General features: G+C 49.2%; 1 protein-coding gene across 1 annotated transcript in view; it reads right to left on the bottom strand.

Moving 5' to 3' along the window:
- Positions 1-24188, bottom strand: part of SWT1 (SWT1 RNA endoribonuclease homolog) — a 1175709-nt gene that overhangs the window by 749500 nt on the left and 402021 nt on the right. The window contains exon 8 of the mRNA XM_086956007.1: positions 22340-22528. Within this exon, the coding sequence (XP_086812133.1) occupies positions 22340-22528 (189 nt within the window). The remainder of the gene's footprint in view (positions 1-22339; positions 22529-24188) is intronic.

Raw genomic sequence — 24188 nt, 5'->3', positions numbered from 1 at the left:
CTCTCCAGGCAGCATAGGACATATTGTAAGTTTGTAGCACGGCACAGAGATTTTTTAACTGTTATCGAGCCTGCGCTGGCAAGTGAAGCCTGCCGGCCCGGGCGCAAGCACAGGTGTCAGATGTGCTAGAAATGTGTTAGCGTCACGTCCTATGTGATACTTGGCAGGCCTGCACGGTGTCACCCCATGTGAGGGTGTAACCCGGTGCGGTCCGCACCCCCCGCACCTCCCTAGTGACGCCACTGCAGTCAAGGGAAAATGGCGGCATCCACCGAGACACGGATCCGGGAATGAAGAAGCTCCCCTGGGGGTGCTGAAGACTCACACAGCTGGGAAACGTCACCGAAGCAAGTAATCGAACCTCAGCCATAGCGGTCCCAGCTCTGACACCCGAGTGAGTACCCTGAGCACTCTGAGCCCCAGCGGTGGTGGCAGCTTCCTCCACCAGCAGAATAAAGCAAGTTACCTCCTTAATGTGCACCACAGAGCAACTGGCAGTCTGAGGGCCATCTGAAGGGACTTTGTTTAGCACGGAGGCCAGTGGAAGATTTGAAGTCCCATGAGAGAGCTGCCTGACCCTGCGCTGACCTTAAGATGGTGCCTGGGCTCCCCCATCGCAGCACACCCTACGGGTTTTGTTTCCGTCTTTGCTTGGGCAGAGCGCTGAAGTCGTCTTGGGAATCAGGGGGTGCAACCAGAAGGAGGGCTCACATCTATGAAACAAACTATGAAGAGGTGAGCCCTCCTGCCGCCCTCCTTATTACTATCTGTTAATCCTTTGCCTGACACCAAGATGGCTGCCACTGGGTACCCTTCCACGTCGTGCTAATGGTCTGGAAAAAAAAAGGACTTTGACCAGACCTGGAACACATCCCCCTTTCGGCCTACCCTTATGGATTCCGAATCTGTGCTTCTACCGTTGACTGTGGAGACCTAGCTTTTTGGCCGATGCCTGGTGGTGCTACTTTACAGCTATAGAGGAGATGGGCTGTGGACTACCCCTCGGCTGTCACCTACCCAGCCGGGCATTGGGCAGACATTACTTTGTCTCTCCATAGTACTCTCCCTCCTACCACTTTACTCCATCCACCTTCCCCTTTACGCTCCATTTATCCATCTTCTTTTATCTCTAATTGTTTTCTCATTGAGACCTAGCCGCTTGACCGATGCCTGGTGGAGCTACCTGATAGCTATAGAGGAGCTGGGCTGTGGACTTACCCCTCGGCCGTCACCTACCCAGTCGAAATTTGGGCAGACTCTCCTTAGTCTCTCTATCCATATTATCTCCATCCTTTCTCCCTCCTATACCTTTACCCCATCACCTTACCCTTCTAAGCTCCATTTATTCCGTCTTCCGACGCTCTTGAAATATTTTCTTGTAACTGTTGTAACTTGTAACTGATGTTATTTTGTGGATCCGTATGTAAAGCGCTCTGATACCCCAAGGTCTAGCCAGTGCTATATAAAACTCAAATAAAAAAATAAAAAATACAGGAAGCCTTTTGCACTTTGTCTGGCAGGGAAAGCTAGACAGCTTTTCAATGAAAATCCTCAGATTAAACACAAATAAGAAAGTTTTAGAACTGGCTATTTCTGGTAGGCTAAGGCTGACGCCAAAGCCAGGCAGAAACCACCATTCTAGTCAGGGCAAGGAAGTCACACGCCAAGATAACCCCTGCTTACCCCCTGGGTAGCTTGGCACAAGCAGTAAGGCTAAACTCGGAGGCAATGTGTAAAGCATTTGCGCCAGCGCACAACAGCAACAACATACTAGGCACACCACAAAAGAAACTCCACACAAGGTTATTATAAAATAACTTTTGTATTGTAAAAACACATCAGATAAAATCACACATATACATGGTGCCAACTGGCACGGGCAATATTCACATGGGATTATTCACAAGACAGGGCCACATGGGCCACTGTCACAATCAGCACTTAGTAGAAATGAAATACTGTCAGAACTTAGAATAAAAGAATATAAAATCACTGTAGCACAAAGTAACAGTTATGAATCACATCCAGTAACTACTGGGAACAGGTAAGTACACACTACGCAACCCTAAACCCCTTAGGAGCATGTCACGCAGGGAACCAGGACCTCACTAGGACCACCTGTACTAAAAAGAACAATCACCTAAGTATCACACAGCATTTAGGGGTCTAGGAAAGAACACATTACCCATGATGCATAAATATACATTCAGAGGAGTAGTAAAGGGAAACACATGACGCATAAACCTACACATTCAGCGGTGTTTAAGAACAGAGCACATGATGCAATAAAATACATTCAGGGGTGCATCGCAAGAAGACACATGATGCCTAAAACATTCAGAGGTGCAGCGCAGGAAAAGAAAGACACATAATGCATAAAAACATTCAGAGGTGCCAGAGCAATACAATAGCGCAAGAATCACATGATGTCTAAAACATTCAGAGGTGCAGGAATAACACATGATGCAAGAGAACACATTCAGAGGTGCAATAACCATACAATTGCGCAAAAACTCACATAAGCCACCACCTGTGGCAGTCCCTAGGCCAACTGGCCTTTTTGGGGCTCAGGCGCCCTGAGTCTCAATGTCAGAGCGCGCTGCCATGCAGCGCCAGTCACAAAGTACCAAAGCCTAAACGTGGCAGCTGCCCACAAAGTGCTGGGCAGCTGGGAACCAACAAAACTGCGCCAGAGCCCTCACTGGCCCTTAGGCGCAAACTGCGCCACTGCTGGAGCCACACAGGCTCTGGGCATATCGCACATGCCCCAGACGTTGGAGCTACACAGGCTCTTAAACCAATGTGCTCCCTGGTAGGAGGGGGCGGGCACCGACAATGTGCCCCGGCGCCCCCCTCCAGTTAAAATGGCCCCCAGGGAGCCTCTCGGGGCTCTAGAACGTTGGGGTGACCCGCTGCCAATCGGGGCCGCCTGACTCTGCATCCACGGTGGAGACCCCTACGGGGGACTCTAACTTCACCAAAATGCCCCCAGAGCCTCTCAGGGCTCTAAATACAAAATGGGGCGGGGAGCCTCTCCGGGCTCCGTGCACGTTGGGGCGACCCACTGCCAACCGGGGCTGCCCTTGAAGCCCTCGTGGCTTCACACCGACCATGAGCGCGAGCTCGCGCTACTCGGGGGGGGGGGGGCGGACACCGACAACGTGTCCCGGCGCCCCTCCCCTTCCACTGCTGCCACACACTCACCGGATCTCTGGGCAGCGGGGCTCTCCTCTTCGCCGGCCGGCGGCCTGGACTGGGGCGGGCACCGGCAATGTGCCCCGCACCCCCACCGCATGGCTCCACCATCTCTCGGGGCTCCCTCCAGATGGGGGCCCCGCCTCAGCATGCGATGCCTCTTCTCTGCTTCTCCTCACCCGGGCCGGGCTTCCTCACTCGGGGCTCCCTCTGCACACGGGAGCCCCAGCAACGGCCGCCATCTTCTCTCGTGCCCCGACCTCAAGGGCGGCCCAGCCAATCACGTCGCGGCTCCTGCGACGAGCCCCTCTTGACGCGAGGCCGCCAACCAATGGCAGCGCGGCCTCGCCGATGATGCGATGATCCACGGGCCAATCCTGTCGCGGCTCTGGTGAGGGGCTCGGCTCTCTCACCCAATCAGAGCGCGGCGGGCTCGATCTTCACCGCGGACGAACGGCACGGGAACAATGCCGGGTGGGCACCGGCCTCCATTTAAATGCAATTAAAAGCGCTACTAAGCGCTTGGGCCAGATAAAGCGCTCCAAAGCGCTAAAAGGGGCAAGAACACGCGCCCTCCAGCCCAAGAGTCAAAATAAAGCGCTAAGAGCGCTAAGAATCAAATCACAGCGCCTCCAGCGCTACAAGGACATTCAAAGTCCAGTAAAGTTCTTCAGGGGTCCAGGACCTCAGCAGTCCAGGACATCAGCAGTCCATCCAGGGTCAAGCAAAGTCACCCTTCAGCCCTGGCAAGGCAGAGGGGTCCCCCAGAAGTCCTCCAGGCATCCAGGGGCTGGGCAGTGCCCGCCCCTGGTAGATTCAAGTCAGAAACAAGAACATTTTGGAAGGAGACACAGCCCCTTCTTATACACAGAAAAGTCTTTGAAGTCCTTTGAAGTCTTGGTGCAAGGGGGCCCTGAGCACTGGAATGTTTCTGGTTTTCTTCTTCCTGTCAGCTTCAGGGTCAGAGGTGACAGTGGGCCGGTAGGAGAGGGAGCCAGCATGGTGGTCAGGCAGACACAGCCCGGCACTATCAGGCGCTTCTTCCTCCCCCTTCCCAGGCAACAGATGTTGCCTTTCACCCCTGGGCTGACTCCGACCCCCTCCGGGGCCCTGCAGCCCCTGTCACACTCAGACCAGCCAGGCAATCCACGAACAGGCCCAGGCACCCTGGGCCAGGCTCACCAGCCAATCGCACGCCAGAACCAACTTACACAAATATGCCAACTTCTAAAAGTGGCGCTTCTAGACTAGACACAATCATGCCGCATATACCATTTTGCAGCATTCAGTCTCACGAGTTCGTACATATCAAACTCGACCCTGCACTCCCCACACATCAGGAACTACCATGGGCATACATATTCCCCATTCATTCTTATGGGAGGGCAGGTCACTCACCACGCACACACAGAGAGCTCAAGCACTTTACACTGTACCACAGTGAAAAAGTGCGCAGAGGCCTAAAATCACCAACACCAGGTTCCATAAACAGGCTAGGAAAAAGCAAAAAGTCTAGGGGTGAAACTGCCTAAAGGGCCGGGTCCAACAGAAAGGAAAAGGCTTCCCGTTCATAGAGGAGGAAGACACTGTGGAATAATTTTTTTATGGCTTCTTAGAAAGTCTAGGCAAAAGGGGTCTATGCAAGCCATAAAAAGGCATATTATTAAACATATGTGGCTCTTTAACCATGTGTTACAAGTTGAAGACCTTCCCATCCTCACATACATACATACATGAAAATGATGAATTTATGCCTCCACTGGGAAGAAAAGCATTTCAGGCCTGGCAGGAGAGAAACTGCAGATTGTTGATGAATCGATTCAAAGGGGAGAAATACGATCTTCTGAAAATTGTAAAGGAACATATGGTCTTAACAAATTATAGAAATTTAGGTACCAACAATTAAGACATTGGCCTACTCACCTACTTATTTGGTTGCAAAAAGGGAACAAATGGACACTGAGAAATTTACCTACATAGAACTATGGGACAATACATTGCAGACTGACATTTCTGAAAAGGAATGGTTGAACTATTGGAGGGACAAGACACGATACACAGAGAGAAACAACGTAAAATGAGTGCCGAACATGTGCAGGAGAGAATAAGGGGAAAAGAGGGAAGATATCCATGTGTGGTGATCGTGCCCAGTCCTGTCCAAAAATTGGAAGGAGGTACTAGTAGCTATTAAAGATATGATGATGTAGTGTAGTTCCTAAAGTACCCCTGCAGGATGTGCGCTTTTGGATAACATACACTGTGGGTCTGGTGGTAGACTGATTCTGTGCACCCCCTCCGCGTATGTTAGGCCTGTTTGCATTAGCTAGCTCACAGTGCCACTAGAATCTCCTTTTATCAGAGAGATTCGTTTTTGGCAACCTCAGAACATAACAAACAGTGATTCCTCAGACTCGTGAAAACAATTGGTCTCAGAGAGATACACGGAAGACACTGTTGAGCGTGTTTACAATCAGAATTTATTGAACTGTTGTTCTTCTAGTGTAAAATATATGTGCTGCTACAACTGTTACACAGTAGCAGAGATATAGAATAAGCAGTACAGTGAATAAAAAGGAATAGTACAGTTCTACTATTTTTCAATAGTCTTGAGCATATACATGAATATAAAATGCATTGGGTCGAGACTGGACGGATAAGGAATGGACAATGGTACTCATGGGCCCCCAAAACATTCCCCGCAACGCGCGCTTCAAACTGATTCAGTTCTATAGACTGCATAGGGCGTACCTCTCACCTGACAAAATTAACCAGTACTTCTCGGGCGCCGCAGCTAGCTGCCCCAGATGTGCACTGGTGGGAGCAGACTTGTTACATATGCTATGGCAATGCCCACAGATTCAGGCATACTGGCAGACTGTGCTACCGATACTAGAAAGATGCACAGCTATGCCGATACCACACACATGGGAGGCATGCCTTCTAGGCCTATACAAGCGGACCAAACATAATAAAGTACCTGCTCGTTTCTGGGACCTTGGCCTCCTCACGGCCAAAAGGCTGATCACGAAACACTGGAAGCGGGCTACTCCACCCCTGACGGAACACTGGAGTACCTCCCTAGACAACTAGGCGAAAGCGGAAAGCACCACCCTAAACAGTGAGGAAACGGCAGGACTGCGACAGTTCCCAATCGCGACGCTGTGAGATGCGACGCTAAGCTCCTTTCACAAAGAATGCCAACTAGTAAGGAACCCCCCAAATGATCCCCCCTCTAGAAGAGACCAAGAGGCACTGAGCGGAGTAGAGGACACATAGCCCACAACCCTGGCACCACCGACAGGACCATACACGATCACCCCGAAGATACCGTTGATGCGCTAGTTGCCGACATCCCACACTGACCGCCTTGGTGATATCCCACCCAACACTTTCCACACGCCTAACGCCTACCCCCACCGACCCATTACCCTCCCCAACACAGGACCAACGCCCACAGCCACGATTTAATAACACCCACGAGCCCCCTATACATTGAAGTACCCTCAACCCGACACACGCACCACATTTTCAAATTTGATGACCATAACCCCCCTTTTCCTTATTCCCCTAGTTTTTTTTTTCTCCTTCATTGTTTATCTTGATATGCCATCTCCTTTGTTGCGCCAGCACGGCTGGGACATTTGTAATGAACCACTGACATGATGTATGAAGCAGTACACTGCTATATATTGCGATGTGCCCCGCGAACATGACTGACATCTCTGAGATGTGGAATTGAGTAAGATGTATCTTTCAAATGTTCTTTTCTCCTATGCATTCAATAAAGGATATTTAAAAATTTTTTTTGTAAAAAATGAATATAAAATGCATTTATAAAATAAAGCACATACTCTTATGATGCCCGTCTAGATGTACCTAGCATGTGAGTAGGTGTGAAAGAGCTAATAAGCCTAGGAGCCAAAAATCCCGCTAGGATTAGTTGTAGGAAAGTGGCTCTATATATATTGGACCAAAGTAAGGTACACTGTGTATAGAGTCCCCAGTGGTTTGGCAGAGGCTAAAGTTAGCTATAACCTTACTCTCTAAAGTGGTAGCTTGGTGGAGAGTAAGGCAGTATTAGAGGACAGTGTAAAGCATTTGTTGTACACACTCAGTCAGAAAATGGTCTCACACACTCAAGAAGTGAACTCTAGGCCAATTGTTTTGTATAATAAGATATAGTTGTTTTATTTTAGAACCAAAAAGGTATCAAAATACACTTTCTCAAGATGAGTTACTTTAGTTAAATACTTTTCAAATAGGCAATAGACTTTTTGAATGCAATAGTTACAGTTTGTTGCAATAGGCAACACATTTTTAAAACAATGCGACATTAACTACTTCGATGCTACTGACGGAACCGTTCCGTCACGGCCCGGCCGCCGCGCCTGCGCGGCGCTGATTTCGCGCCTGCGTGGCGCTGATTTCGCGCCTGCGCGGCGGGTTTCATTAAGCGGGCGAGCCGTGACGGAACCGTTCCGTCACAAGCACAGCTCACCCGCGAGCCGTGACGGAACGGTTCTGTCACCAGCGCAGGTGAGCCGCGCGCCCGCCCGCGACCGTTAGCGCTGCGGCGGAATAGCATCCGCAGCGAAGGAGTTAAGCTCAATAGGAATTTTCAGTTAAATGCAATTAGTTACTTTGTAGATTACTTTTCTAACCACAGGACTGGATCCCAGATTCAGTCACAGGACATGAGCTGTAAACAGTTAAGTAAAAGCGTTTTGGTTACAGTAGTGATTTAAGGAATTTAATTGTATTTTAAAAGTTGACAGAAACTTTTCAGTTGAAATTACCAATGTTATCCTTTGGAAGGAAATTCAATTTGCAGGTAAAGTATGTTCACGTTACTTTTGTAATCCAGTGCTGGACTCCTAGGTTCAGCACTGGGACATCTATCTAAAACAGGATAGTAATTAAGTTTTTATCGTTGGCACGATTTTTAGAGAACATTTGTAAGTTTCAAAAATCGACACTTTTTCAGCAAAAAGCAGGCAATGATATCCTATGGAAGGAAATTCAAGTTACTGGTAAGTACGGTTAGAATTACTTTTCAGGGTCAGTACTGGGCTCAAAGATGCAGCACTGAGGTTTCTCCTGATAACAGGTAAGTAAATCGGAATTCGTAGTTCGGCTGATTTTAGATTAATATTTTAAAGTTCCAAAACTCCACACTTAGAAGAATTTCCAAGTGAAACTATGGAAGAAAAGTGAGTTATCAGCTTTTAGGTAAGTACTCGACTGGCAGAGTTAAGGTTCTGGGCATAGACTCTGGGGTCTCCCAGGGTCAGGTAGGTACAGTTGATACACCCTCAGCTGCACAGGGGTAGCTGGGTGCAAAGGTAGTTAGGCCCAATGTTATCCAATGAGAGGCAGGGGATCTTCGGTTGGTGGCTGCTGGCGAGCAGGCCACGCGGCAGTGGGAGCTGGGCTCCTGGTCACTTGCTCAGGGCAAATGGGGAAGTAGGATAGGACAAAGGTTGCACTGCCAGGGGCACTCGGGGTGCAGGATGCTTTTGAGCCGTCGGGCTCTCAATGTTAGTCAATGGAGATCTTGAAAAGGGAACAAAGGCTGCAGGCTCAGGGACGGAGGATCTTCTGGAGCAACCAACACTTCGAGGGGTAAGTTGGCATCTTGGAGGGTAGGTAGGCATCCCGGAGTTGGGCACAAGGGGCCGGGGCCGGGGGGTGCAGGGTTGTCTTTTGGCATCGGGAAATATTACCCTCTGCTGGTTGTGGTTGGGGGGTCCCTGGTTCTGAGGCTGCAGGCATCGTCTAGGTCGTCGAGGAGTGTTCTTGGGCACTGGATTCCAGGTCAGAATGGCCAGGGGGACGTCCTCAAGATCTTTGTCCACTCGCGTACAGGCCGGGCTCGGCGGGTGAAGAGTAGGCTAGATTCGCGGTTCCTGGCTGGCACCAGGGGTATTGTTGTTTAAGCAGAACCACTGCTCATGGGAGTCCCAGTCTCTAAGAGGGTCAAGAAAGGCAGGTCCTCCAGGTTTCTCGAGGTTGCTGTCCGCAGGAGACACCGGGATTTATCAGGAGCAGGTTCAAGGATCAAGGATCAACAGGCCTGTAGGGCTGGGGCCAAGTTAGTTGGTGTCGTCCTCTTGTAAGCAGCTGCACGGCAGGTCGTCTTCTTCTCGGTCTTCCTTCTTGTTTCGAAATCAGGATCCGAGGAAGGAAGGTTCAGGGTGCCCCATAATACTAAATTTAGGGGTGTTACAGGTAGGGTGAAGGCAAGGACCAATAGGTCCCTGTCCTGGGGTGTGTACACCCCCTAACCTGCTCCTCTCCTGTGGGAGGGGGGCAGGAGCCTACCTGTGTGTGGGGAGGGCTTCCCATCCTCAAGATGGCGGTAGCCCGGAGTCGTGCCTCACCTCGCCTCTCCCACCTGAGGGGTGGAGTTGGCACAGGCTGGCACACCCCCTTTCCTCACGAAGGGTTTCCCGCTAGTCTTCCCTCCAGAGTGGGGGTCAGAACTGGTGGGGGCAAGTTGCTGAGCACAGCAAGTGGCCTGGAGAAGCTCACAAAGGTGGCATGCCTTTGATGCTTCCCCTTGCCCATCCTGGTGGAGGAGACCTAGCACCTCGCCCAGGATGTGCATTGTTGCAGGCCCAGGAGAGCGGGTGCTCTCCACCCAGGGGTCCATTAACATGTCTGCTGTGTGGCAGCCTAGGCAGCCTCTCAGACAAGACTTGGATTGTAGGTTAGGTTTCAGGGGGCATCTCTAAGATGCCCTCTGTAGTGCATTTTACATAAAATCCCACACTGGCATCAGTGTGGGTTTAATGTGCTGAGATGTTTGGTATCAAACTTGCCAGTCTTCGGTGTAGCCATTAAGGGGCTGTGGAGTTTGGAATGACAGCCTCCCAGCACCATATACTCTTAATGGCATCACTGCACTTACAGTTCCCAGGAATGGCCCTGGGTACTGTAGGGGCACAGAGCTCATGCAAAAGTGCCCACACCACTGGCATAGGGCACCCAGCTAGAGGGGTGACTGATGTATGCCAGAGCAGTGGGGGTGTGGGCATGGCACACAGGGATGTGTGCCATGCCGGCTTTGTTTAGTTCTGCACCAGGACACTCAGCCTGCAAAGGCAGTGTGTGTGTCATGGTGCAGGGCCCCTAAGGGTGGCACAATAAGTGCTGCAGCCCTTATGGGTCTTCTCTGGTCACATTGGCATGGGTATCTATGGTGCCATTTACCAGGGGCTGACATGTGGCCAGAGATGCCAATTGGGTTTTAGCTTCAATACAGTTTTAGGGAAGGAACACAGGCCCAGGGCACCTGATTGGCAGGAGCCCAGGGCACACTCAGTCAAAGCACATCAGCAATTCAGCAAGATGTGGAGGCATACCATGCACGAAAGATGGCACTTTCTCACATTAGTCGATCCCCGTTACCTGAATAATGAGAGTGCGGGATCTCGTCCTGGTCTCGAGTTGGGACACTTCGCAAGGGATGTTTAGACCACTGTCAGCTGGAGCGACTGCATGCAGGAGTCTCAGCGTCTCTGGTCAGTGTGTCGGCCTTGAAGTCTCGGTTCCCTCCAACTACTGCTAGCAAGAGTTGCTGTATTTATACAGAGTCCCTTTGCCCCTTGTGCATGTGTTAGCCATTGTTTAGTACGAGGATGACGTTTGGGATTAAACCTTGCGCGTTGATAGGAGAGGTGAAGTATTCCTCATGGGCAGTGTTCTCATAAATTATTCATATCTGCTAAGGATGACGTCTTAGCATTATTGATTGGGAATACACTCCCTCTGCATGGAACTAGGTGAAAGGTTTAGTCCATAAAAGGTGTTAATCCTTATAAGGCGTTCTGTCCCTATAAGGCCTTCTGTCCTTATTAGGAGTTATTTCCTTCTAAGGAAATGTAAGGGAGATGATGTAGGGAAAGGGTAAAATGTTCCGCGGACCTATATTAGAGTACACATATGAACATAACAATGGGGTTTCCAATTTCAGATGAGCCTATGTTGATAGTACTAAGAATGACAAAGGTATACTGGGAAAATATCAGAAAAAATGAATTGACCCTGATAATACAGTTATTGAATACTGCTAAGATTATACCTGTTAGAATGTGGAAACAATTGACGGCTCAACATGAAATACACGGTACAACAAAGTATGGGGTATATTAGCGATGGAATGTCTGTTGAGAAATCTACTTAAAGACAACTTCCAAGCTATGTCAACCAGTACTCCGGTGCATGGTCAACGATTACAGAGAAACAAAGTGTCCCCAAGGCTTCAAACACTGCACTTATTTGCTTGATTGGACCCTTTGAGAAATAAAGCACCTCTTTACAGACAGGAGACTCACTGGGAAGGGGTAAAGTGAAATGGGGGATGAGGGGTGATATAATTTTCTTCTATTACTATTCTTGTTGCTGAGGTATGACTGCACAAAATTAAAATGTATAACATCTTTAAAAAATGCTGAAAATACATACCCCTATATTTGAAAAGGAGTGAATATAAAATATGCATGCTAACACGACTGCTTATGGGCCTCCTGCCCAATGACACTATTAAAAAATGAGGCTTGCCTGAGGATGATAATCGACGTCCCATGCAATAGGATATTTTTACAAACCACAATGACCTTTCTGTTCTTCTGCCTACTCTGTAGGGAAACAATATATATTGAATTTAACAGAGAGAGACCCCCTGCACCAGTGGAATAGGGTACTTGTCAACAGTAAAGTAAAAAACTTTCCCTTGGCAAGATTACTAGCTAATCAGGCCCAAATGTTAATATTGGACATTCACGTTGGACAAGTATGACAAAACATATATGTATAAAAATTATACCAAATTTATTGTTATGTTAAAAACATAAAAAGTACATAATAAAAACAATTTCACATTCTATAGGTATGTGCTACTAAAATTATCACAGTTCTAAGTCACACAAGAGTTATAAACATAAGATACCAATCTTAAAAAAAGACAATGCCATGCAGTTAATCAATTATAAAAACACAACGAGGGGGAGAGACAAACAAAAGACAATATAATTTGTCATTAAGACTTAGCACATCGAGTATCCAAAGTTCAAACACCCAATCCTGGACACATTTGATTCTTGCGGTATACAGGAATAGCTTGATTACTCGATTGTGCAATTTGCACAAGTTACTACTTGTGTAACGATATATCTGTAAGAGACATTAGTTAGTGATAGATTCCTTACCTTAGAATATCCCCAGGCGTCAGACTGGATCTGGAAACTTTTGCGTAGCAATACCCCTGCGCGCTGGTAGGCGTCGTCTGCGGCTCCGCGTCCGTCGTCGGCGTCGTGAGCGCCGGGATGACGTCGTCGGAGTACTTAGACGGCGCCCATGCGCGCTGACGTCAGTTCTGATAACACAGCTTTTCCGCGCCAGATACGCAGAGCCATGATAGAACTAACACTGGTGCCATGAAACTAGGGCCCTGAAAGGGGATGACCTAACCCTAGATATCGGTTCGCAGAACGGGGAGGATGGGTGGGACGGTAAGGAATCTATCACTAACTAATGTCTCTTACAGATATATCGTTACACAAGTAGTAACTTGTGCATCTGAAAGAGACACGTTAGTGATAGATTCCTTACCTTAGAATAGATACCCCAGCAATACCAACCCCGGTGGTGGGTCTGCGAACCAATATCACACCAGAAAGTCCTGGAGGACGGAACGGCCAAAGAAGCCATCCCTCCGGACTTGACTGTCCAGGCAGTAGTGTCTTGCGAACGTGTGCAGCGAGGCCCACGTGGCTGCCTGACAGATGTCCTGCAGGGGGACACCGCGGCCCAGGGCAGTTGTCGTTGCCGTGGCCCGAGTGGAGTGAGCCCGCAATCCAGCCGGGGGCTCCTTCCTCGCCATGGAGTAACATGCTTGAATACACAAGATGATCCACCTAGAGATGGTCCTCTTGTGCACAGCCTTTCCCTTCTTCGCGCCCACGTAACCGACGAAGAGTTGGTCATCCACCCGGAATTGGCGTGTGCGATCTAGGTAGTAGGAGAGCGCACGTTTTGGATCCAGACGGTGGAGCCTCTCCTCCTCTTTCGAGGGGTGCGGAGGCGGAAAGAAGGTGGGCAAAGTGATGGACTGCCCGATGTGGAAGGCCGTGACAACCTTGGGCAGAAAGGAAGGTCGTGTACGTAACACCACCTTATCAGGATGAACAGACAGGAAAGGTGGAGAAGAAGAAAGAGCCTGGAGCTCACTCACCCTCCTGGCAGAAGTGATGGCAACCAGGAAGGCCGTCTTTAGAGTAAGGAGACGAAGAGGGCAGTTATGAAGCGGCTCAAAGGGAGCACACATCAGATAGGTGAGAACCAGATTCAAGTCCCACTGGGGCATCACGAAGGGAACAGGAGGGAACATGTGCGTGATGCCCTTCAGAAATCTACTCACAATAGGGGACTTGAATAAAGAAGGCTGATCTGGTAGCCTCAAGAAGGCTGATAGAGCAGAAAGGTACCCTTTAAGAGTGCCCAGAGCAGAGCCCTGCTGGGCAAGGGAAAGAAGAAAGAGCAGCACTTCCGAAAGGGGTGCAGAGAGAGGATCCACAGCCTTTGCTGTGCACCATGCCACAAATCTGTTCCACCGGCAGGCGTATACCGACTTTGTGGAGGGACGCCTGGCTGCCAGAATGATATCACAGACTTCGGGAGGCAAGTCAAATGGCCTCAACTGCCGCCGCTCAATCTCCAAGCTTGTAGGTGGAGACTGGACAGGTTCGGGTGCAGGACCGTCCCCTGCTGCTGCGACAGAAGGTCCTCCCGAAGAGGCAGACGAATCGGGGGATCGACTGACATGCTGAGTAGCTCGGGATACCAGTATCTTCGTGCCCAGTCCGGAGCCACAAGGACGACCTGGGCCCGGTCGCGCCTGATCTTCTTCAGCACTCTGGGCAGAAGTGGTATAGGCGGAAAGGCGTACAACAGACCGCAGCTCCACTCGCGACGAAAAGCGTCTCCGAGCGAGTGCCGCCTTGGAAACTCCAACGCGCAGAACTGCTGACATTGCGCGTTCTCTTCTGTGGCGAATAGATCTAACCAAGGCTCTCCCCACTGTCGAAAGAGACCTTGCGCCACGTCCGAGTTCAGACGCCATTCGTGATCCATCATGCACCGGCGGCTGAGTTCGTCCGCCCTGGCATTCAGAGAGCCTGCCAGGTGTTGAACCACCAGGGTCACGCCCTGATGTTCCAGCCACTGCCAGAGGCGCAGAGCCTCCTGGCAGAGGGTCCACGACCCCACACCGCCCTGTTTGTTGCAGTACCACATGGCGGTGGTGTTGTCGGTGAACACTTGCACTACGCTCCCCTTGACAGAGGGGAGGAATGCCTTCAGTGCAAGACGAATCGCCCGCAGCTCCAGAAGGTTGATGTGGAGCCGGGACTCCGCCGGAGACCAGAGGCCTCTGATCTCCGCCTCTCCCATGTGGCCTCCCCAGCCCTGGAGGGACGCGTCCGTCACAACTACGTGCTCCGGCTGGGGTAGGGAGAGGGGTCTGCCACTGACCCAGTCGCGGTCCGTGAGCCACCACTGCAGTTGCTTCGCAGTGCCCTCTGAGATCAGGACATCATCGGACAGGTTGCCCTGATGCTGGGCCCACTGAAACTTCAGGTCCCACTGCAGAGCCCGCATCCGCCACCTGGCGTGACGCACCAGAAGGATGCAGGAGGCCATCAGCCCCAGAAGCCGCAGCGTCAACCTGACCGAGACCCGGGATAACGGCCTGAAGACAGGAATCAGAGCCTGAATATCCCGAACCCGCTGTTCGGGTGGGTAAACCCGAAACTGCGCCGAGTCGAGAACCGCTCCGATGAAGAGGAGCTTTTGAGAGGGACACAGGTGTGACTTCGGCACATTGATGGAGAACCCCAGCAAGTGCAGGAGGTCGGCCGTAGTCTGGAGGTGGCTGACGACTGACTGGGGCGAGCCCGCCTTCAACAACCAGTCGTCGAGGTAGGGGAAGACTGATATCCCCTACCTGCGCAGATGGGCTGCGACCACCGCCATCACCTTCGTGAACACCCGTGGGGCGCTGGCAAGGCCGAAGGGGAGCACGGTAAACTGAAAGTGCTCTTGGCCTACCATGAACCGTAGGTAACGCCGGTGGGCCGGCAGGACGGGGATGTGGAAATAGGCGTCCTGCAAGTCCAACGCTACCATCCAGTCTCCCGGGTCCAGGGCAGCCAGGACCTGAGCCAAAGTGAGCATCTTGAACTTCTCCGTCCGGAGGAAGCCGTTGACGTTCCGCAGATCCAAGATAGGGCGTAGGCCCCCTTTGCCCTTCTTGGGTACCAGAAAGTAGTGGGAGTAATAACCACGTCCTACTTCTGGCCCAGGAACACGCTCGATGGCCCTTTTGGCCAAGAGGGCCGAAACCTCATCTTGCAGAAGTTGCAAGTGATCCCCCGACACACGGTGGTATTGAGGTGGCATGGATGGAGGGGAAGACTCGAAGGGGAGGGAGAAACCCCTTCGGACAATTTGCAGCACCCACCTGTCCGAAGTGACTGTATGCCAGTGGGAGAGGTGATGGCGAACCCTGCCTCCCACAGGCGTCACATGGGCCTGAAAACTCGGACTAGGAAGGTTTTGAGGCGGGGGCTGCTGAGGGAGGTGTGGACTGGCCTCGCCGCTGGCCCCGACCACCGCCACAGCGGTTCCCACGGCCGCCACCGCGTTGCTGAACATTCTGCGGCGCGTGGCTGACGGTCCGTGGCGGGGCGCCCCTTCCGTGGCCACGAAAGGAGCGAAAGGCACCCGATTGCTGGCGTGGGGCCGTAAGGCCCAAGGACTTGGCCGTGGCCCTGGAGTCCTTGAAACGTTCCAGCGCATGGTCTGCCTTGTCGCCGAAGAGGCGACGGCCATCAAACGGCATGTCCAGGAGGGTGGCCTGGACATCGGCCGAGAAGTTGGCGGACCTCAACCAGGCGTGGCGTCGAACCGCCACCGTCGTTGCCATCGCCCTGCCCAGTGAGTCCGTGGTATCCAGCCCACACCGGATAGAGAAGCGTGCCGCATCTCGGCCGTCTGCAAGGGTTTGGCTGAGTTTAGCCCTGACCTCCTCAGGGCATTGTGGCAGCACCTCCGCAACCGTGTCCCACAGAGTGTGGGTGTAGCGGCCCAAGAGACAGTTGGTGTTCACAGACCGTAGCCCTAGGCTCACAGACGAGAAGACCTTCTTCCCGAACTGCTCGTATCTCTTGGATTCCCTGTCGGGCGGGGCCGACGGGAATGCGGTTTGGGAGTTAGAGGCCTGGATGACCAGGCTCTCGGGGGTGGGATGGGTGGACAAAAAGCATGGGTCGCCCGGTGCCGGGCGGTAGCGTCTGGCCACGTTCCTGTCCACAGGGGGGCCTGTGGCGGGCTTGGACCAAGTGCCCAGCAGAACGTCACACAAGGCCTCATTGAACGGCAGGAGGGGCTCCGCGGAGCCGGACTGCTGTTTGAGGACCTCAGTGAGGAGATTAGTCCTCACGGCCGCGACGGGGACCTGAAGGTTTAAGGCCTTAGCTGCCTTCGTCAACACTACGCTGTAAGCAGAACCCGCCTCCGAAGCCACAGTCGGGGGCGACGTAAATCCAGTGTCTGGCGAGGTGTCAATACCACTGGCCTCCCCAAGCTCATATGTCCAGTCCTGATGCGACTGGCAATCACGTGCCAGAGGGTCCTCGGACCCCTCCCATTGCTCCTCGTCACCTGGCTCCTGGAGACCAGGATTAACAGCCAGGGCCTCCTCGTGGAGATAGAAGTCTCCAAAGGCCGACGGAATCGGCGCCCAGCGGCGCCCCTCCGACTCCTGAGTAGGACCGTAGGAAACATTGGGGTCGGCAACCACATCGGCTGCCGGGGACGACACCTGAAGGGACGGCGCCGGCGAGGTCGTAAGGTCGACCGGCGAGGTCCCGGATCCGGAGCCGGATCCAGCGAGGTCGCGCGGCGCCGGGACCGAAGTCGCCAGCGGCGCCGGGCCCGAAGCACCCGACGTCGTCGGGGCCGAAGCGCCCGACCCGGAAGGACCTCCAGACGGAGCCGATCGGCCCGAAGGCGCCACGGGAACCGACTGAGGAGGGAGGGCCCTCATGGCCATGAGGTACCTCTCGACCTCCTCCTGCGACGCGCCGTGCCCAGGGACCCGAAGGTGTGGGGCAGGCGGCGACGCTTGCGACTCCCGCGGAGCCGCGTGGGCGGTGTCGCCCGAGTCCCCGGCCGCATCGAGCGAGCGTCGGGGCGGGTCGGAGGACCGATGGTGTCGTTCCGACCTCTCGTGCCTCTTACCTGAGGACTTGGAACCAGACGATCGGTGTCCACTTCCGGAACGTCGATGACTCCGACCTCGCGACCTGTCCCTCGACCTCCCGTGGGACTGGGACCGGGACCTGGAGCGGCGCGGGGCCGAGTGTCTCAGCTCGAGACGCTTGCGGGACCGCTCCCGCCTAGCCTTCGACGTCAGGGCCCGGCAGTCGACGCAGGTTCGATCGTCGTGGTCGAGGCCTAAGCACTTCAGGCACCGGCGATGGGGGTCCGTGACCGACATGAGTCGGCCGCACTTCGAACAAGGCTTGAACCCGGGCATCCCTGGCACCGATAGTCGAGACAGTCGACTAAAAGATCAAAAAGGATCAAAAACTTTTCAGTCAAAAAGTGACTGGGGGTAGAGCTTCTTCCGGATCTGCGCTAGCTGGCGCGGAAAAAAGAAGAACTGACGTCAGCGCGCATGGGCGCCGTCTAAGTACTCCGACGACGTCATCCCGGCGCTCACGACGCCGACGACGGACGCGGAGCCGCAGACGACGCCTACCAGCGCGCAGGGGTATTGCTACGCAAAAGTTTCCGGATCCAGTCTGACGCCTGGGGATATTCTAAGGTAAGGAATCTATCACTAACGTGTCTCTTTCAGATGTGTGGTGTCGACGCGTTTCGATGGCTTTTATTTCAATTTTATGCCATCTTTTTCAAGACTGTTTTTATGGTCTCTCTTAGTGAACGGCACTGGGTGGTTGCCTTGTGGTTAAAAAATCCTGTGGGTAAACATACTGCAATCAGTATCTTTTACTGCATTCGTAGATTTACATTGCTTAATTTAAACATTTATTAAGCTCTCATTGCTTGTCACGTTAGGTACACCATGCATGGTTCTATCTCAGGCATCAGCTCTATTGATTAATGTGTAACGCTGAATTCGCAGAATTGCAATGCTTGATTGAGACATATTTTAAACTCACATTACATATCAGATCAAATACACAGTCCATGATTCTTGGAACGGCATCAATTCTATTGATTATACATCTTTGTATTTTTAAACATTTCTTAGGCCTGGAATTAGAGGCATGCTCAATTGTCTCTTGTCTTACATAACATATAAAATTTCTTAGCACGTTATTAGCCTCATTTTTTATCTATACTACTTTCGGAGGTCCACATGTCCAACATTACCATGTGTGCTTTTGAAATTATATTTGTATACCGCCAGAGAATGAACCCCTCTACATAAAGAGCCCATTGGGAGATGAGACAATTTCATTTTTATTCAGTGTATTTCGTCTAAACTCACCCACTTCATAACCTTAGAGATTCATTATTTTACTCTCTGTATTAGATGTTACCTTTATCTCATGTTATTTGAGAAGTTCTTCTGAATGTTCGAACTCCACATCATAAGGTTTTAGGCTGATCTGAAAAATAGTTTGTTATTTTTCTCAGAATTTATACCGCAGAAAAAGATTCCTATTAACGGAGAATTTTAGTCTCTCTATGTAAATGCATTCTATCTATTTAAAACCCTATTGTTACCTGAGTGTCTGGTATCTTCTTTTCTATTGCTTCCTCTCATACCAATGTTAAAGGATCATGCGCGGTCGTGCAGGATCGAAATCTATATGGAGAGGAATTTTTTATATTTATCATTCATTATTCCATTCTATTTCTTACACTGCCTCACTGATATCTTATTTACGTGTAACAGTTTCTTTTGTTCTTTTTTTAGATTACCTGTTTAAAAAAATGTTTTTTTCCAAAATGTTGATGTCTTTTAGCTTTCCAATCGTACACGGTGCAAGCTTCTTAGAAAACGTTACTCTCTGTGCTCAGTATTATCTAGAAAAGATTAACATATAATGGACACCTTCTTACAGCGCGGTTTGCCATTTGTATAAATTGCCCTAATTATCGGCTGCGCGTTGCCGCCTCAGCGTCTACACACCCGACCAGCGTTTGTCGATGATACCTTTTATATACCATTTTGAGTTATTTTAATTGGCCAATTAAAAATAATTCAAACTGGTATAAAACGGTGGAATAACAGGTGGAGGAACTCTAGTATTTCCCGTAAGAATAGAGGAATCATCGACCAACGCTGGTCGGGTGTGGAGACGCTGAGGTAAGAAACCCTGTAGGCGTCGTAGTCTCTCCCGTTCATAACGAGCACCCCTTGAAACCATGGGCGGCATGATTTTTAACTAATCTAGCCCCTTTGTCTCAATCTAATCCCACTCAGGTAACAATACACCGTTCCACGGCCTTGAGTATCCACCCCTTGAAGACGCATCAACTTGCGACACAAGGTGGGTCCCGTGTGAATATTATAGGGCAATTTATACAAATGGCAAACAGTGCTGTAAGAAGGTGTCCATTATATGTTAATCTTTTCTAGATAATACTGAGCACCGAGAGTAACGTTTTCTAAGAAGCTGGCATCGTGTACGATTGGAAAGCTAAAAGACACCAACATTTTGAAAAAAAGCATTTTTTTAAACAGGTAATCTAAAAAAGAACAAACGAAACTGTTACACGTAAATAAGATGTCAGTGAGGCAGTGTGAGAAATAGAATGGAATAATGAATGATAAAAATAAAAAATTCCTCTCCATATAGATTTCGGTCCTGCAAGACCGCGCAGGACCCTTTAACAGTGGTATAAGAGGAAGCAATAGAAAAGAAGATACCTGACACTCAAGTAACAATAAGGTTTTAAATAGATAGAATGCATTTACATAGAGAGACTAAAATTCTCCATTATTAGAAATCTTTTTCTGCGGTATAAATTCTGAGAAAAACAACAAACTATTTTTCAGATCAGCCTAAAACCTTATGATGTGGAGTTCGAACATTCAGAAGAACTTCGCAAATAACATGAGATAAAGGTAACAACTAATATAGAGAGTAAAATAATGAATCTCTAAGGTTATGAAGTGGGTGAGTTTAGACGAAATACACTGAATAAAAATGAAATTGTCTCATCTCCCAATGGGCTCTTTATGTAGAGGGGTTCCTTCTCTGGCGGTATACAAATATAATTTCAAAAGCACACATGGTAATATTGGACATGTGGACCTCCGAAAGTAGTATAGATAAAAAATGAGGCTAACCCGTGCTAAGACATTTTATGTGTTATGTAAGACAAGAGACAATTGAGCATGCCTCTAATTCCAGGCCTACGAAATGTTTAAAAATACAAAGATGTATAATCAATAGAATTGATGCCGTTCCAAAAATCATGGACTGTGTATTTGATGTGATATGTAATGTGAGTTTAAAATATGTCGCAATCAAGCATTGCAATTCTGCGAATTCAGCGTTACACATTAATCAATAGAGCTGATGCCTGAGATAGAACTATGCATGGTGTACCTAACGTGACAAGCAATGAGAGCTTAATAAATGTTTAAATTAAGCAATGTAAATCTACGAATGCAGTAAAAGATACTGATTGCAGTATGCTTACCCACAGGTTTTTTTAACCACAAGGCAACCACCCAGTGCCGTTCACTAAGAGAGACCATAAAAACAGTCTTGAAAAAGATGGCATATATTTGAAATAAAAGCCATCGAAACGCGGCGACGCCACACAAATTGCACAATCGAGTAATCAAGCTATTCCTGTATACCGCAAGAATCAAATGTGTCCAGGATTGGGTGTTTGAACTTTGGATACTCGATGTGCTAAGTCTTAATGACAAATTATATTGTCTTTTGTTTGTCTCTCCCCCTCGTTGTGTTTTTATAATTGATTAACTGCATGGCATTGTCTTTTTTTAAGATTGGTATCTTATGTTTATAACTCTTGTGTGACTTAGAACTGTGATCATTTTAGTAGCACATACCTATAGAATGTGAAATTGTTTTTATTATGTACTTTTTATGTTTTTAACATAACAATAAATTTGGTATAATTTTTATACATATATGTTTTGTCATACTTGACTAACGTGAATGTCCAATATTAACATTTGGGCCTGATTAGCTAGTAATCTTGCCAAGGGAAACTTTTTTACTTTACGGGAAACAATATATAGTCAAACATGACGGAGAGTAGTAGCTGATTACGTAGACCTGCGCTTTTATATGTATTAATGCTGATACATTTTATTGCGGTAGACACAATCTTACCAACAGTGGTCCCACTTCTAAAAATACCTTTTGAATACAATATGGATGTTTAAGAGCCTGATATGTGATTGTATTCGGTTATATATTTTAGATTCTAGTTTCTACCTTATCATTAATGTGGAATAAAAATGAATATATTTTGGTAAAATGAATGTATTTTAGCATTTATTGTAAATGTTGCCTGTATTTTTATGGGTCTCATATTGATTGTTGTTTGCTTTTATGATTGCATTATTCAATTAAATCAAAATATCTTTGACTGACACAGGCTATTTCAAGAGGTTTACGGCTCTCAAATCCACACATAATTCTTACAAGGACTCGGAGATCTTCCCTATACCAGAAGGGATAGCCTAAATATATGAATGTACATGATTTATAGATGGAGGTACCAAGTATAAATGATATTTTGCATGTTATAATCACTTGATTCTTAATACTGCAATTTGATCATTTAGACAAGTAGAGTTTAATTTAAATTCTAGAAGGCCTGATCTATACCACATTGTCATAATAACCAATGGACTTTAAAGTGAGTTTCACTTAGTCTCAATGTTGATTTTTTATGTGAATGTCCTAAAACCCTGACATGCATCAAGCCCCGTTACAAATGAAATGTACGTACACAACTTACTATTATATTTCAAAAACAGACCTTGAAAGACAGACACAAAAGCCTAAGCAAACAGGACACATACATAGGAAAGCTTAAAAAAAAAGTCAAAACTTACACATTTTCTGAGAGGCCTGCTGCATAGACTGACCCCACAAATTAGGGTCCTGGTTTTTCAGACAGATGTATATGAACTGAACAGCAGGAATGGCTTTATGTTTTACAGTTTGTAACAATTTTCCATTCTTCATGAAGTCCAATTCTTGTAAAACTACCCAGGGAATAATCAAAACCGGTTTACCAAAACCTAGGAGAGAAAAGAACATGTTTATCTATGTTGGCAGTTCAGAGAAACTAAAATCCTCATGGTAGCAGTAAGATAAACCAAAATGAACATGGCATGAATGGAATTTAAATATCACGTTTTTAAATACCCGGTAACCCGTAGTCCAAAATTTAGGACATATCTGGAAATATAACAGTAATGGCTACTTTAGTATTAACATTACCGTAGACCATTTCATCACCATTTAGTAGAGAAACTGGCATTTTGGGGAATGCTCTGTAGTCATTATCACAAGCATCTTCCTGCAGCAAGAGGTTTTCTGAGAATGCAGACTAATTTACAGGATGTTTGCAGGTTTACCAAGTGGTCTCCAGGTATTACAATTACAGCTCTTGCATCACTGTTATGCTCCTGATAAAACAAAATGCCAAGCAGCTGGATTAATACACTGTTTTTCCTCTTCTGGAGTACAACCAACCTGATTGTAATGAGGGGAATGGAGGATGTATACAATTTGTGGATTCAGTGTCGAATTTAGGGGCTCATTATGATGGCAGGAGTATCGCCACCTCCAGCCCGGCGGTGGTGATCCTCCCGCCATCATAATGTGATTCACCCACCGCCAAATTAGGATGGCGGTGGGAATCACACTGGTTCCGCTGCAGACGGAAAGTCCGTCCGCCATGGTCCCGCAAGGCGGTTCTTTTCCACCCTCCTTGCGGAACCCGGAATAGGGCATCATTGCGGCGGTGGCGGGCAGGCACCGCCGTAGTGATTAGCATGAGCCCTTCCGCCTGCCTTTTTGCGGCGGATATCTCACTGCAAAAAGACAGGCAGAGACTGGCTTTGGGGCCCGTTGCAGGCTCCCTCTGTAGAGGGGGGAGGTGCACTGGGCTGTACCCATGGCACCCCCCTACATTTCCATGCACAAGGTGCCTGACACTTTTTGCATGGAATGCACAGTGTGGCATTTTCACATTGCGTACGGTGCTGTAGCCAGCAGGACCATCCGCAATGTGAAAAGTCCAGGATGCACCCGCCAGTGTGGCGAGGGCCGGACTGGCCATTGCGGGCACCGGGCACTTCCCCGGTGCGCCTCAAGGGTGGGGGCCGGTTTTAGGCCCTTGGGGGCCGTTTTTGTTACAGGGCCGTTTTTGCAGCATAGCTGCAAATCGGCCCTGTGACAAAATCGTCCAAAAACCGGCCCCGGCAAAGAGTTTGGTTGCACCCCCCACGGACCCCCCTCCTGGAGGGCGGCCGAGCACTTTGCCAGGGTCGGTTTTCGTTCCCAGTCCGGCCCTGAGTGTGGCGGGCGCATCCTAATTGGGCTGGTGGGACCGCCGCATGTCTGGCGGGAGGGCCCATCACTGTTATGATGGCGGACAGACTGATGTCCGCCTTCCATCACAGTGAGCCCCTTAGTATTTAACTCCATTAGATGTAATACAGTGTTTTTCAGCAAATGTAAAACCCACCTGGATTGTCTAATAAATTCCAACAGTCCCAATGAAATTCCCGGCAATCACATTGCAGATTGCAACCTACTACCTCCTCTCATTCCACTGACCCACACATTCCAAAATGAATCCCTCTCTTCACCAAATACATCACACATTCTTTGATACACAGAGGCAATCTGCCTACTTACCTTTCCTCACCTGAATCAACAAAACTCTGATAC

This window comes from Lissotriton vulgaris, chromosome 1_1 (genome assembly GCF_964263255.1).
Source record: "Lissotriton vulgaris chromosome 1_1, aLisVul1.2, whole genome shotgun sequence".
Taxonomy (NCBI): Eukaryota; Metazoa; Chordata; class Amphibia; order Caudata; family Salamandridae; genus Lissotriton; species Lissotriton vulgaris.
The sequence above is the reverse complement of the archived record's forward strand: the minus strand, read 5'-3'. Positions and strand labels throughout refer to the sequence as shown.